The 16,174-nt window shown below is 55.0% G+C and overlaps 1 protein-coding gene across 19 annotated transcripts in view; it reads left to right on the top strand.

Moving 5' to 3' along the window:
• SRCIN1 (SRC kinase signaling inhibitor 1) overlaps window positions 1–15,750 on the top strand; it is a 68,799-nt gene extending 53,049 nt beyond the window's left edge. For 5 of the 19 annotated variants that reach the window (XM_088802232.1, XM_088802230.1, XM_088802227.1 and 2 more), the window contains 4 exons: window positions 160–314; window positions 621–773; window positions 1,383–1,505; window positions 3,824–5,283. In XM_088802232.1, the coding sequence (XP_088658358.1) occupies window positions 160–314; window positions 621–773; window positions 1,383–1,505; window positions 3,824–4,726 (1,334 nt within the window). In that variant the 3' untranslated portion in view covers window positions 4,727–5,283. Of the gene's footprint in view, window positions 1–159; window positions 315–620; window positions 774–1,382; window positions 1,506–2,630; window positions 2,783–3,823; window positions 5,284–5,310; window positions 5,458–12,094 lie in introns of those variants that run through there. The other 14 variants (XM_074319835.2, XM_074319833.2, XM_074319836.2 and 11 more) reach the window with 8 other exon arrangements.
• Window positions 15,751–16,174: the final 424 nt, after the last annotated feature.

Genomic DNA, 16,174 nt, shown 5'->3' with positions numbered 1-16,174 from the left:
GTTAGAGATAGGAGGAGGGAGCCTATGTCCTTTCCTCTGAACTTTCCTCTCCCCTCTTTCCCGGAGGAGGAGACAAGGTTTATCCCCTTGGAGTCAGATGTGGCACATGGACTCCAGGGTTACAGGTGCCCTGACCCCCAGCCCCTTGGCTGCCCGCAGATGAGCTGACAGTGCCCCGATACCGCACGGAGAAGCCCTCCAAGTCGCCCCCACCGCCCCCTCCCCGCCGGAGCTTCCCCTCCTCCCATGGCCTGACCACCACACGCACCGGAGAGGTTGTGGTCACCAGCAAGAAGGACTCAGCTTTCATCAAGGTACCACCCCCCCCCCCCCTTGGGCAGGAGATGAGGAGGTTGAGTTGGGAGGATGCCTGAGATGACCTCTAGAGACTCTAGGGCAGTCCCCTCTCTCAGAGGAAGTGGAAGGAAAGAAGGGGCCTGACTAGTGCTGATGACTGGCTTGGGCTTCCACCATGGGAAGGGGCCATCTGGGAGGGGAGAGAGGAAGTGGCAGATGAGCTGGGGCAGGTGGGAGATGGTCTGGAACACAGGGAGCCTAGGAAGTGAGCTGGTAGTGGTGGGGGGCAGAGCCTGGTCTTGATGGAGGCCCGGGCCTTGCAGAAGGCCGAGTCTGAGGAGCTGGAGGTACAGAAGCCCCAAGTGAAGCTGCGCCGGACTGTGTCCGAGGTGGCTCGCCCGGCCTCCACACCGCCCATCATGGCCTCTGCCATCAAGGACGAGGACGATGAGGACCGCATCATCGCAGAACTGGAGGTAGGTCAGGGGCACACCTGGCCCCGGAGTCATCATCTAGGCCCTGCTCCTTTCCCCTGCCACGCTCACCCCGTGGCAGGTGGCTGAACTAGGACAGGGGGTTGGACTCTGGGGCTGCCTGCTGAGCACTGGCCTGGTCAGGACCTCATCTCTCTTGCCTTGAGTCCATCTCCACCGTAAAACGGGAGGGGTCTAACCCTCTTTGCAGGTTTGAATTTTTTTATTGTAGTCTCTGAGACCCCCCCCACCCAACTACCTTAAGACCCTCTGTGCTCTGAGACCACCCCCGTCCTCAAATGTTCTGTAAACATTTAACGCCCTCGTACCCAAGTGCCTTGAGCCCCTCCCAAGTCACCCATTCAAGTGTCCTCAGCCCTCCTCCCTGACTGGCTGGAGACCCTGGACTTCTAGGGCCTCTGGAGGAGGAGACAAACTGGAGGGCAGAGTGGCCAGTGGCCAGTGGCCATGGTGAGAGGCCAAGGCGTGAGGCTGGGATCCCAGTGCCAGCCCAGGCCAGCCCTCCCTGTGGGGGCATAAGCCATAGGCCTGTACCCACATTGTCCTTCCTGTGCCCCTCCTCCAAATCTGCCCCCGCCTTCTGCTCCCCAGGTGTTTGAGAGAAGCTCAGTGTCTTCCCTCCCCCCCACGCCCTGCCGCCAGCTGATTCCTACCTTGCAGTCCCCCCAGGACTTGGGGTTCCCTGGGGGCTCAGCCCCAGGCCCCACATGGAAGGTAACGGGCTGCCCCCCACTTCTCATGGCGCTCTCTCTGCCTGTGCCTGCACAGCTTCCTCTCCTCACCTCTCACGCTAACCCACTCAAACACCCTGAGCCCTGTCACTTTCACAGCTTCCCCTACACAGACTCACCCCTCCCCCATTCCAAGGGCAGGAGCATAACCCTTTCTTCTGTCCCTGAGACTCCAGTGACTGGTATCCGGTGGCCCCTTGGGTCTGCTTTCTTTACAGGCTTGATTCTGAGTCAGCCCATGGTGGCCTGGGTATTTTGTTCCCATCTGTGGCCAGAGTTTAGGTCTGGCCCGCAGCCGGGGTTTTGTCTTGGTCCAAGATTGGAGTTTGGATCTTGCTCACTAGGTGACTTTAGGTCCAACTGAAAATGTGGCTTTGTTCTGAGCCCTTGCCTAGTCCCTGCCTCCGTACCGCCTACTCTGCTGTGTCAGGCAGGCGCTCCATTTCTCCCACTAGAATCTATGCCTTGTACTGGAGGCCTGGACACCCCAGGGGGAAGGCTCATTTATAACCTCCCTTCGACCCATGGCTCCATCTCGCCCCCTCTGGTCAGGGAGCTTGGAATAGAAGAAACTCATGCCCTTCCTTGGCTCTGTGTCTGTCAGCATTGGGAAGTTCTTCCTTCCCTCTAACTTTAGTCCTTGCTGCTGTCCTGCTGCACTTATTTCCTCTTTACTCTTTCTTGGGAACTTGGGGGTAGACCTGCTGTCTCTATCCCCAGAGGACTGTGCTTGGGGAGTAGGACCTAGGAGGAGGGTGGCCTGGGAATCTCTCCCTCTGCCCAGTCACATTGGGGGAGGAGGGCCTCTGCTCTGGGAGGCCATCTCTAAGTACACATAGGCTCGCCTGTCTCGTCTGGTTCTCCTTGGCTCACAGTGGGCTCCATGCTGGCCGCCACCAGTTTCTGGCCTGGCTTAAGGCCTGGTGGTGCTTTGCCTCCCTGGTCAGGGGAGCAGACAGGCACCAGATGGGTGGACAGTGCTGTCTGCTGGGCAGAGGATGGGCACAGAGCAGTTCAAGGAGCCATCGGGGGATGAGCAGTATGGAAGGGCTGCCCCCCAGGCTGGCCGTGAGCTCGGCACCCAGCCCCTGCCCCTTTCTGGCTCTAGGAGCCAATCCTGAAGGGGCCCAGTGGTCAAAGCCCCTCCGCTGGCCTTTGAAGCCAGGCTCACCCTCTGCGTCCTGAGGCACCACCGGGCAATGGAGCCAGGCAGGCATGGGTCTCCCTCTCTGCTTTCCTGGTCTGCATCCCCATCTCCAGGTAAGCAGGTGGCAGGGATGTGGGTTGCCTTGGGAGGGGGTTGGGGGACCCTGCTGCCCCCCACGAATCTCCCCATGGCTCCTTTTAGTGGAAAGAGCACTGGACTTGGAGTCAGACTGCCTGGGTTCAAATCCAGGCTCTGCCACTAACTAGCTGTGGGTAAGTGACCTTGGGTGAATGACCCTCAATTTCCTCATGAATAAAATGGGGCAAATGAGAGTAGTGACCATTTTGTGGGTTACAGTAAGGATTAAAGGCAAAGATGTACGTAACAGAACCTGGAACAAGACTGGTGCTCAGAATTAGATGAAGGTTCACTCAGTTTGGGGGGGCTCTCTGTGCTCCCACCAAAGCCAGAGCCAGGGAGGCTCACACAGAACCAGGTGCCCTGGCTTTGCCCAAGCCTGTGTGCAGCAGAGGGACTTGGCTGAGCCCCTTCCTCTGAGGCTGCGAAACTCTTGGAAGAAGCTCCAAAAGTAGGGTTTGGGGGATCCAGGAATCTCTGTCCTGAGAAGGGGATGACAGCCCCACCCTCAGAGGCCAGAGACTGACACCTGGTCTTCCCCACACGGGGCTGCTGGTCTCCGGCATTTAGTTGAATCCCACAAATAGCTGAGCACTGACAGTGAGCCAGGCACTGTTCTAAGCACATGCCCACATGAACTCGCTTAATTCTCCACCCACCCCTCGAGTTGTTATCCCATTGCACAGATGGGCAAACTCGCGGGAGGACCCATGAGACCTAAACTCTGCTCCCAGAGTCTAGCATGGGCAATGGGAAGTCAGCATGTATCTGTGCTTCTATGTAAACTGGCATCTCTGCCAGCAAGAGGGAGACCAGAGGGTATGGTAGAAAGAGACCCGAGTTCTTGTCCCAGCTTTGCCGCTAATCGCTGGGTCAACTCAGGCCTCTCCCCTGCCTCAGTTTCTCCATCTATGGGAGGAAGGGGCTAGGCTCACCCATGTCTAATCCCCCATCCCAATTTGGGGTGATATGGTTCGCAGGGACCACATTCTGCCTCACCTTTCTTCTCTCCCCAGGCTGCCCCAGGCCCCAGGGCCTTCTGTGTCCCCAGGATCATCTTGACAGAGTGTGCCCCCAACCTTCCTTCCCCACCAGAGGCCAGGCTTGAAGAACACAGTCACAGGACGACCCCCACCCCAAGACCCCGGACCCTAGCTGGCAGTGGGAGGGGCTGGGATGGCCCCCAGGCCCTGCCAGGGGTCATGCCCAACGCTTCCCAGCCCAGGAGCAGCTTGATGCCTGAAAAAGAAGGGACACCTTTGAAGAGACTGGGGATAGAAGGCTGTATCCCAGAGGAAGAAGGAGCCAGGATCCTCTGTCCTTGGGGACCAGCCTCAGACAGGACTCAGGAGCCCTCCACTGCTGAGATGCACCCAGAGGAGACCCCCAAGGACTCTGGACATGATTCTCAACCCACCAGTGGGGAGTGCCAGGGCCAGCCTACTGCTGACCTAGACTGTGCAGTGAGGGGCACCACCACCCAGCGGATGGACAGCCTGGAGGAGACTCTCCGGGAGCTGGAAGCTACCTTGAGCCAGATGGGCACGACCCCCACCAAGAGACCCCCTGGCAGTCCCCCACCCTTGCCCCCAAGTCCCCAGGTGGCTGCCTCCTCCCCTGTCCTCTCCACCTGCCTTCAGGTCTTCAGAGCTGGAGGGAGTAGAGGGCTGCAGGAACATTACACCAGCCCCTCCTCCCACTGGCCTTCTCTCAGCTCTTGCCACCTTTCTGGAAGCCTAGTGCCGGGCCGGGTTGACAGGCAGAGCCCAGGGAGGCTGGGAAGCCGGCCTCCTCAGGGACCAGCCCATCCAACCCTGGCAGGAACCAGGGCCTCTCCCCTTTGCTCTGTATCTATAAACCAACAAATAAAGTTCTCTCCCTTTTTTCATCCCCATGTCCCCTCCCCCTCTCTTGTCTGACTTTTTCTGTCTCTGTCGTTTCTCTGCCTTTGCCTCTGGAGCTCCAGAGCCCTTCTGGGCAGGTCTAGTACCTGGGGTGGTTCAAGGGGGCCAGACTTCTCCATCTCTAGGGAGACTTCACCCCCATCCTCATGTTCGGAGAAAGATGTGGGCCTGGGGCTGTCAATCCTGCTCTGTCTGCCATTATAGAGAATGTCCCCCTCCCCCACCAGTCTCGGGCATGCTCTCCTGGGCTCAGGATGGTGCCCCTTGCTGGGAGTGGGGGTGGTGCTAGGGACCCTCACTTTACAAGTGGCTCCCCCAGGAGGCACCACCTGCCTCTGGGCTACTCAAAGAAACCACCAATGCATTCTCACTAGGGAGTGGAATGATTGGGCACCTCAATGGTGGCCCTGTCACCTCTCCTTCAGGGAGACCTTAAATCTGGCCTTAGAGAGTGGGCCTGAGTCTTGGACTGGGCGGGCTACAGAGCTGGGGTGGGGGGGGTGTCTCCAGGTCCCAAAGGGCCCACTGAAGATCCCACCCAATGCCTAAGGTTCCTGTATGACCCCCCTCCAACCCCAACCCTTTCCCTCTTCCTGCAGAGTGGTGGTGGCAGTGTGCCACCCATGAAGGTGGTGACTCCAGGAGCCTCCAGGCTGAAGGCAGCCCAGAGCCAGGCAGGCAGCCCCGACAAAGGCAAGCACGGCAAGCAGAGGGCCGAGTACATGCGGATTCAGGCCCAGCAGCAGGTAAGGCGGGCACCGTGGGACTGGGACCTTGGCCCCATTCAGGCCCCCCCCCCTGCAGTGCTGTGTGCTCCAGTTGTGTGCTGGGTGTCTACTGCCATTGTTCCTATGACTACCTTCCCACTGGCTGTCCAGAGAGGTTCTCGCCGTCAGGACTGCTCCACCAGTCCCTTGAGGCTTCTCCTCCCACCTCTCCCCAATCCCAGTGCTCTGCATCTGGTTTAGGATTTAGGTTCTCAGCCAGGCCCCTCCCCTAATGCAGGGCCTTCTCCCTAGCTGCTCCTGCAGGGGGGGAGTGAGTGGACTCCTGTCCCCACCAGCCCCAATGCCTAGGTCCCTTCTAAGACCTGGCCTGCCCTGGGTTATGGGAGGGGGACTTATATGCCCCCTCCTCTGCTGCTGCTCCCCTCCTCTCCTGCTTCCTTCTTTCTGCTCTCAGTCCTGCCCGCTCTTTGGGGCACCCACTCTGATCTCAGCTTCCCTCTTAGCTCCTAGACCATCTCCCAGCTGAGGTAGAAACCAACTTGCATCTGCTTTTCAGTCTTGTGTTTGGGTTTCAATGCATTCCTGCTGATATTCGATGGGGTAAAAAAGAGAGGGGTACTTTGTCCCCCCTCCCCGTGGGGAAGAGCAGCAGGGGTGCTGCACCCTCTTTCAGATTTAACTAGCGTGTTAGGGGTTGGTGTGTAGAGTTGTTGACCTTACCCATGGGTGTTTCCGCCCTGTGTCCCCGTGTGGCTGGTCTGAAGTTGCAGGGTGGTCCCTGGGCCTAGATGTTGAGAGACCTTTAGTGGACTCATTTGGTTTAGTAAATATTTCTGAGCAGCTCTGGTATGCCAGGCCTATTCTGGGTGTTGGGGTGGGCGTGGGGGTGAAATGTCGAGATGCTGTGACACGAGGGCTCAGAGGTAGGAGGTTAGAAATGGGCGAGTCCATTGCCTCCTTTACACCCCAGGGGCAGCTCAGAGAAAGAAAGGGACTTCCCAAGGGTGCAGAGCAAGGTGGATCCGAGCCAGGACTGGGATCCAGAAATCCCAGAGCCCTTCCCACCACGTGATCCTGCGCCAGCCCTTGGTACACGGGTCCTGCCTGCCTGCTGGTTCCCTGGAGAACCCAGTGGAGATGGGCCATCCACTCCTGTCCGCCCTCTGACCAGCCTCTCCTCACTGGCTCCCCACTGGCCCACAGTCTTCCTCATGGGTCCCCAGACACACCCTGCAAGTCCCACCCCCGGCTCTTTTTTCCTGACACCACCATGGATGAGTTCCCCTCATCCTGTCCAGGCTGGTCCCACTTTCATGTCCAAAACAGCAGCTGCCATTTATGGGGTGTTCACTTGTGCCAGGCACACACGTTATTTCATAGCACACTCACCACTCTGAAGAAGGTCCTTATCCCCAGTTTGACAGATAGGGAAACGGAGGCTTTCCCCAAGGTCAAGCAGCTAGCAAGTGGGGGATCAGGGTTTAAATCCAGACTGACACCCCTCAGCCAAAGCACAGTTGCTTTAGCCTCTTCAGGGGCGCCTCCTTCCGCTGTCATTATGCTCCACCATCTCTTACCCTAAGTCACGACTCCCCCAGCATCCAGCTGCTCACCTGTTGCCTTCCCCTGCCCTCTGGTCACCTCCATTGCCTCCACACGCTCTCCTCCATTCAATCTTCAGTCTGCTTTGCCTCCCCTCCATCATCACCACTGGCTTTGGCTAGATCTCCAGCCTCCAAAGGGACTCTCCCCACCTCTCTGCAGCATGAGTGGTATATACCCCCAACACACACCAGGGGGTGCTGTGTGGACCCTTCCCTGGTCAGCCCTCAGCCCCGCCCCCTCCTAACTCCTTTCTGAGTGTTTCTCCTCTGCTTGCCTTTTCACTTCGCTATGCCCAGCCTCTTTTCTCCCCACACCACACGCTCCTCTCCTTGGGTACCAGACTCCATCTGGTCCCGCTCAAGTCTCTCTTCTGAGCTCAAGCCTTCCTCAGCTGCTTTCCCCTCAGGAAATGTCACCCACCTGCAGGCGTCCACCTATGCTCTGGTGGCTCCGAGAGCTCCTCCCTCCCCTCCCCTCCTACACAGACGTAGTTGTTCTCTCCACACTACTGCCATTGGTCTGGCTATGGCTCTCTCACGTTCACTTTTCTAATAGCTTTCCTTCCTTTAAAAAAAAGCATATCTTCTTTCTAATACAATAATACATATTCCTTGTGGAAATTTTTTAAAGAAACATTACAAAGGGGCAGGGAAAAAATCATCTCATGCCTCACGACCTAAACGCATGCCCTTCTGAGGTCTCCTGGTGACTTTCATCACCTCTGCCCAGGGCGCTTCATGACACCCTGGGTCCCCTCTGCCCAGTTCTCCTGGTACCTTCCAACCTATACCCTCAATTTGCTCAGCCATCTTGGGTCACTTGCCCTCAGTCCTCTGGGCTCCATATCAACTCTGTCTGTGACCTTGGTCGTCAAAGTCCTCTGCCTTCTGCAGCCATTCTTCTCATCTGTACCATGGGGACAAAACCCCAGCAGCAGGTTCTGAGGTCACATAACGCTGGGTGCGTGTGGGAAAGAGTTTTGAAAGCCACCAGTTGTTCTCCAGAGGGAAGGAGACACCACTGTGCTTGGTCACACAGTACATTTGTCAAGGGCTGGACGGAGGGTTCTAACGCTTGGAGCTTAAAGCTGCCTTTGACAGTGATGAGGGGAGAGGAATAGAAATGCCAGGGCCAGAGACACAGAAATGGGTGGGGGGTTCGGAGATGGTACAACAGTGCTTGATACTACAGAGAAATCAGAGGACGTGACATTGAAAAAAAGTCCTTGCTTGTTGTGCTCAAGACCCAGGATTGGGATAGGAGCCATATTCCCAGGGGTATTGGTGCAGATGTGAAATGGTGGATACCTCCTCTTCTACCAGGGCTGAGAAATCTGTGAACTACTGTATCTCCTCAGATGGCTCACATGAAGGGACTGTAATGAAGGGACCACCCAGAGGGTTGAGGGATGTTGAGGTACCCAGGGACCAGGAAGAGCAGAAAGCTGGACCTCCCTGGGGAAAGGGGGGCAGGACGTCATAGAGTTTAGGGAGCCCAGTGAGAGTGGGACAGCAAGAGCTGTAGTTATGGAGGGTGCAGCTGCTGCCTATAACATGGCACGAAGGAGGGAAGGAGTAGAGAAGAAACTTCACCCCCACCACCACCCCCCTCATCCTGCCATAATCCCATTGGCCAAACCCAACCAGAAGCCAGTCAGCAAAGGCATGGGGGCTTAGCCAGCAGGGCACAGAGTAGGGCAGGACTGGGATCCAGTGGGTGGAGAGGCAGATGGAAAGTAGCCAGCGCGCCTCTAATGTACCAAGCTTAGGTATCTTATTTAATCCTCATAACGACTTTAGATCTTAAAATACAGGTGCTTAGTCCTGTAGCGCCTAGAGCAGTGCTTGGCACACACAGACACTCAGTAAACGTTTGTTGGGTAGGTGAGTGAATGGATGAATGAATGTGCCACTGATCAGGCCCAATCCAGATGGAAACAGACAAAACCGACTTAAAATATTCAAATAATATAATAATAATAATAGCTACTATCATGTGTCCTGTGTGCGGGCACTGGGCTTCATGCTCTGTGTGTGTTGTCTCATGTGACTCTTAATGCCATAGGGACTGTCTTCCCTGCTTTGCAGGTGAGGACATGAAGACCCCAGAGGGACAGAGGTCACACGGTTAGGAAGTGGCAGAGCTGGGACTTCAGCCCAGGTCTGCCTGAGACAAATGCTGTATCTTCCTGATGGATTCTCCTGCTTTGCCAGGGAACATAACCTCGTGGGTTTCACCAAACCTTGGTGAGGTGGCCCCAGTGACCGGAATAGTGTTGACTAGAGCACTGGGGGAGCAGCACTGGGTTTCATATATCAGTTGGAATGCTTTTAGCTGCAACTCACTGAAACTGCGATTCAAAATGCCTTAAGCAGTAAGGAAAGGTGTTATGTAACAAAAGAGGTCAGGAAGCAGGGAGGATCCAGGGCTGGGAATTCAGCAGCTCAAGGATGTGAGGACCTAGGCTCCTTCCATATTTTGGTCCTGTTGGCTCATCATGCTGCCCTCCCCCCATGGCTGCCTTCATTCCAGGGATCCTAAGCACACAGATCTTTTTAGGAGCCAGAGAACCTTTCCCAGAAGCCCCTAACTGATCTCCCCTCTCTTCTCATTGCACTGCCTAAATCAGTCACTGGCGAGGTGAAGGAATTGCTCCAGTTGCTATACATTCATCAGGACCCACCCACCTTGGGCTGGGAGAAGCCACACCTCTGCTGATAGCCCAGTGCCTGGTTCAGGCAAATAGCCAAGGCAGAAGGGGGTGTGGGCAGGGGGGAGGTGGCACTGGGAGGAGGCGCCAGCAGGGTCTGCCACATCAAGATGACTTACACCTGTATGGAAATCTGTGTCACAGCACGGAGGCACAGGTGAGCATGTTCGAAGCATTGGGAGGGTGCTAGCCTCTAAGCCTCTAACCCACGGGAAGAGGAGGGGTTTAGGGGTCGGCCCTCTGGGCCCTGGCTAATGGTTCCAGTATCCCCCAGCTGAAAGCTGAACATCTAGGAGCTTTCTCCCCTGCCACAACGGTGACAAAGCTCTGCTTCTCTGGACATAATTGGGAGCAACAGGGGAAGAATAGAAGTGCCAGGTTGGTGAGATGGAAGTGACAGGAACCTTCTGAGACAGCAGCTGTGTCACCTGAGAACTCTGAGCACAGGGTAGGGTCACTGGGCACAGCTGGACATGTGCTTCCTTAGCTTCAGGAAAGTGGGTTTGGGATGTTGTTGTGGCTGGTCTCCTGGGAAGGAAGATGGCCTGAGAGGACTTTACCAAACAGATGCTCACAGAGCAACCACAAGAGGTCCCTGTGAAGAAGAAGGGGTGGGGGTATCTATGGAAGCGGGTGAATGCTGCTGAGTGCTGATGTTTAAAGGCCGTGTATTGGCTGTGGGAGAAGGGGGACGTCACCTGGGTGAGGACACGTCACCTGAATGAATACCCAAGTCAGGTGGAGGTACAAGCTGGAAGGCAGGTGTTCTAAAGACCAAAGCTCAGAATAGACAGAGGCTCTTGACAAATGCTAAAGTGAAGGAACAGAAAAACCTTTTAACTAGAGAGATGGGTTGAGAACAAAGAGGAAACCAATGGCGGGACTGGGACATGGTGAGATGTGATGAGACACACAGGGAGACATGCTCCCCTCCCACCTAGCTTTGGAAGAAAGAACTTTAAAGGGGAAAGGGGAGGCGAGGAGGAGCAGGACAGGAGCCAAAGGTAAGTGACAGGGATTGAGAGAACTCTTGGTTGCCGTTAAATGAGTTTTCTCAGGGCCAAGGTACTGGGACCCTGTGAGCAGGGACCATGCCTGGCACATGGCTCTCAGCAAAGGACAGAGTGAATTGAAAGATCTCTGGCTACAGCCCTGGAACCCTTTTGAGGAAGGAATCTGTGGCCACAGGAAAGAGGAGAGGGGTAGAAGACCCAAACGGGGAACCTGCTTTGATTTTCATAAAGGGGGAAATGTAGATTGCAGACTGCAGTGTGGTGAGTAAAACCCAGGTGAATCACTGTACCCAGGGGAAGTAGAAATGACCACCAGCAGCAAGGGCAGGTTCACTGTCAGCGGTCAGGCTGCATGCGATCTCCTCGTTTCCTTTCCAGGCTGCTGGAGGCACGGTCTGCTTTCCTGCTGTGAGGCATCTGGTAGAGTGACCCAGCAGCTGGCTGATAATATAGGTCATGGGAAATGGAGTGACCCTGCCCAGACCTGACCTGCAGGAGGTCTCTGGCAATGGGCCACAACACTGTTTCCAGTCCTCTTCCTTTCTGTCTTTTTTATCAGTACGATTTGGTTATCACACTAGTAACTAAACAAGGCCAGGAGGGACAGGAAGAAAACCTAGTTTGTGTAGCCCTAATCCAGGGGATCTCCAAGTTCAATGTGCAGCAGGACCACCTGGGGTGCCTGCCTAAAATGCACGTTCCCAAGCCCACGCCAGAGATGGGTTCTGGAGCAGGCCCAGGAATCTGCATTTGTGACATGTCATCCCCTCCCGGCAATGCCGATGGCTCTGGAACCATACAGACCTCCAGGACCAGTACAGAATCAGGGAGGTGGAGAGGGGATTCAGCTATTTCTAACTACAAGAGCCGACTGGTGACTAGGGAGTGATCTGCTTTACTCACAAGGCACAGCTCAAAGCTGGAGAAACAGTCATATGGGATGCAGTGGGGCTTCCTGCCATGTGCAGGAGGCTGGTTGCAGTGAGTGCCTTTTCTCCCAGCTTCTTGGAGGGTGGGGGTGGGGGGTTCTTTAGAGAAGTGCTCCCCAGGGAGGCAAGCTCTCTCTTCAGTGGCCACCACAAGACCTTCTGCTTAGAATCAGCCTCCTGCTGAGGTAGAAAGGGGCCCTGTCTGGGCGGCTGGCCAGTTGGGACTAAGAACTCACTTACTCCCTGCTCTGAGGGCATGCACCCCTGTGGCAGCTAACGTTTCACTTCTTCCTTCCTCCCCTGTCCCTTCCCCACTCCCCATCTCCCTGTCTGCTGGCCCTGGGACATCTCTTATACTTCTCTGGTCTCTCTCTTCCGCCTTCTCTCTTTCCTATCAGTAACCGTGGACCTACATTTTCACCCGTTCCCAGGCCCTTTGGTCCAACTCTGTGCCCCATTTCTGCACCTGCTATGCTCCCCACTCCCCCCTCCCCACCCCACCCCCTAGCTCAAGGGGACCACTCTCTCCAAATGCCCCTTTGGTGTCTTCCTTCTGCAGTTAATTTCCTCTTGGATATGCAGAGGTGTTCTTTTTTCAAAACTTCAACTGGGGGCTAGCATGAAGTCTTTACCCTTCCTCTCTCTGATCCCTGACCCCTGTTTTTGTTCCAGGCCACTAAACCATCTAAAGAGATGAGCGGGTCAAATGAGACCTCAAGCCCAGTCTCAGAAAAGCCCTCAGCTTCCAGAACCTCTATCCCCGTATTGACTTCGTTTGGGGCGAGGAATTCTTCCATCTCCTTCTAGAAGCCCCCAGACACCTCCAGCCCAGCCTGTCCCCCCCTTCCCTTACCTCAGCCATTTCTCTGCCTACTCTTCCCTTCATCTCCACCCCACCCCACCCCATTCTCCAGACCCTATGAAGGGTTGCCAAAGATGTGGCCCTCCTCAGTTCTCTATACCCATCCTCTGTTGGTGTTTTTGGTTTTTTAAATGATTCACTTTCAATTATCTTTTGTGTTTTTTTTGTTTGTTTTTTTAAGCAAAACAGTAAAACTAAGAACCAAAACACACCATCTTCCTTTGATTTCCTATTCTGAAATGGCCCTCTTCCTGTCATGGTCCCTCCCTTTTCTCTTTTCCCACTCTTCCTCCCAAGTCCATCTTTAAGTTCCTGCACCCTCCCTTCCCTTCCTGCCTTCCCCGGAACTTCCCAAGAGCACTCCAAACAAACTCTGAGCCATGGAGACTTGGAGCAGCGAGACATCCCCTCTCCGCATCATTGAAACCTTCCTGGAGGAAAACCTGGACAGTGGACCAACTCCAATATAAGGCTGGAAAATGGGATGCAGGGAGACCCCAGCCCTGGAGGCACCCCCTCCTGTCCAGCCTTGGGATGTGTCTGAACTCTGCTCTCCTCTGCTCTCTCCTATACGCCCTGGTGGGCCTGAGTCAAGATGGATGGGCTGGAGAGGGAGGCCAGAGTTTGAGGGGCCTGGGGGGGATGGTGTATGTGAGGTCCTTGAATCTGTGTGTCCTTGGAGGGGAGTTGACTTCCTGGGACTCCCTTCTTCCTGTGGTGAGGAGCCACCTGGCCTGTGCCAACTGGAGGAAGGGGCCCTTTTGGACTGCTGGCCGTGGATGGTGGGTTGGGTAGACAGCCTAATACTGGGGACACTGCCTTGGGAGAGGGCAGCCAGAGGAGGGATATTTGGTACTTTTAGTTCCCTAATTTAGCACTTTAAATGACATTAACTTATTTAATGGGGGTGGGTGGGGAAGAATGAAGGGCCTAGATGATTAGATTTTGAGGCCCGGAGGGTGGGAAGGGTCTTGTGAGGGAAATGGGATAATACAGAGGGGGTGGATGGGGGGCAGTTCTGAGTCCAGAGGTGGGTGACTTAACCTTCAACCATCCGCTGTGAGATTCGAGGGTTTTCCGGGGAAGGGTGACCCCTGGTGAGATCCTTGAGGGTCCCTGAGGTCTGACCAGCCAGTCAGGGCCCCCAACCTGTGAATGGCTGCCTTGGCAGTGAGGCTTTTGGCTGGGGGTCCTGAGATGGGGAGGGAGAGACCGATTTTGGTTCTCAGCTCTGGCCCCCCAGAGGGCAGAGCGAGGGGCCAGCAGGGAGATTATGTGGGTGGGGGAGGAGGAGGAGAATGGAGCAGGGTCCCCAGGGAGCAGGATTCCTATTTGGAGCACAAAGTCGGGTAAGCACAGGAGACTGGGGTTTGGGTTTAGTCTCCCGAGTAAGCACAGAAAGAAGGAGCCATTGAAGGGGCAGCACCTCATAGACCCTGGGGCCTGGCAGGAAGGTCCTCTCTTAGGGAGAGCCTGGGGGAGCTATTGAGGGTTGGGGAGGGAGGGGAAATTGGGTTGTGTTTCTTCATTTCTTTCTCTTTTTTGTTTTGTTTTTGTTAGTTCATCCTTGTTTTCTAGCTTTGGATCATTTTTGTACAAAGGCAAGTAAGCCTTTTTGAAAAAGAACAAAAGAAGAGGAAAAAAAAAATCCCTCCCGGAAAAAAAAAAACCCTGGAAAATAGAAAAAAAAAAAGGACCTCATAAATGATGCAATTACTTTTAATTGCAGGCAACTCTTTACATTTAAGTGAAGTGTCTTAACATTTTATATTGTTTTAAAAATATATTTACATATTATATATATATAATATACGTAATATAAATATATATAAATATTTAAAAAAGAAAAAAAAAACCACAGCACTCTCTCCCTGGCCGCTGTTTTGGCGGGGGAGGGGGGCTGGAGGATGGATACATCAGCCTGGCTTCTGTGGTCCAGTGACTTGGTTTGGTTTGATTTGGCTGTACAGAGACCCCTGACTTGGGAGGGTTGGGGGGAGTGGTGCCCCCTCCTCCCTCCACTCCATTACTCTTTGCTTGCTACTTTTCACTTGCTCCCACCTCCCACCCTCGGCCCTGTGACCCGAATGTGTGCCCCACCGTCATTGTCCTAAGTTGAATGTCCCTTTGTAGGGGGAGGTGGGGGAAGTGTCCATCCGTGAGGGGCAGATGGAGGGAGCCCTGGGCCCCACCCCACCCACTCATGTGGAGCCCAGTGGGCTTTGCATCTTTCTTTCACTTTGGTTCCTGCACATTTCGGGCTGAGAGGCATTTGCATGGAGTTGTATGCAGCCTGTGTGTGTGCACTGGCACAAGTGCACTTAACTGTGTATGGAGAGAAGCATGTGTGTGTACAGGTGTGACCTACCACACGTGTGCAGGGAGGCATGTGCGCCTTGGTGCATGTAACCTGCTTGGGCATCAGCACGTGCCCACCTGTACATTGGTTTCGAAGAGCTTTGCGTGTGAGAATGCGTGTAATGTGTGTGTGCAGACATGCGTAGCTGCAAGAGACTTGTAGGTATATGGGCCACATATGTGGACGGGTGTACGTGGAGGTGTGTGTGACCTGTGTACATGTGCACGTGGGTGTAGACCCAGGCGTGTGGGAGTGCCTGTGTGTGTTCCATCGTCCCTGCACCACCTGCTCCAGCTGCCCTCCCAAGCCCCCATCCCCACGGTCCTCTCAAAGCCCACAGCACGTCAATGCCCCCCCCCCCCCAGATGCATGCGCCTCGCTGCTCTGTCCATCAGTGTGTGCTTGACCAAGAGAAAACTAAGTTGTCTGGAGGGGGTCACTGTACCTGGCCCCCCCCAGCCCCTGCTCACTGTGCTGTGTTACTCGCATGGGGCCTTTCTCTCCCGCCCCTTCCACTATATGCTGTTTCCCCAGGAGCCTCAGGCCCGAGGCTCTGAGAGGGGTCCCAGGCGGGGCTCCGCACCCCACACCCCACCCTGTAGGGCTCGTGTTGGTGTAGCAGTGATGGCTTCTGTGGATATTCTGTGACCTCTGTCAGTGTAATTTGACAATTTCTAAATGGAAAAGGGTTGCTGTGTTCTCTCTGTCTCTCTCTTTTTTAATGTCCTTTTTCTTCTCCCTACTTCCCCTCTCTCTTTCCTTTTCGGTTTTTCTAGCCGAGTGTTTGGGGCTTAAATAAAACTTGTTTCTTTTTCCTCTCCTGGATCTCCTTCCTATAGGCTGCTGTCTCCTTATTTCTCAACTTCACCCTGGAAGGTGCTGGGATGGATGGGCAGGGGGTGGGCATCCCTGGCAGCCAAATGCCCCGCTTAGCAGGCAGGGCAGGGGGAGGAGGGGCAGAAATGCCTGGAAGGCTGCTGCCCCAAGGGTCCTTTGAACCAACATCATGGAACTGCTGGTGAGAACACCACTAACTCTTATGGGCGCTGGCTCTCGGCTAGGCACCTCACCACCATCAGTGAGGTCTCTACTGGCATTACTTACACCTGCAAGTGACAAAGCCATACATGTTAGGTGTCTGGCTCGGAGTCACACAGCTAGTAAGATGCAGAGTCAGGATTTGACTCCAGCTCTGCCTGACACCAAACCCAATGATTTCCCCCCAAAACCAAGTAGGGTCTGATTACCCCTGGGTTG

This window comes from Rhinolophus sinicus, chromosome 12, assembly GCF_057876585.1.
Source record: "Rhinolophus sinicus isolate RSI-liver-muscle chromosome 12, RSI-T2T, whole genome shotgun sequence".
Classification (NCBI taxonomy): domain Eukaryota; kingdom Metazoa; phylum Chordata; class Mammalia; order Chiroptera; family Rhinolophidae; genus Rhinolophus; species Rhinolophus sinicus.
Note: the sequence above shows the minus strand (reverse complement) of the source record. Positions and strands in the feature narration are given on the sequence as shown.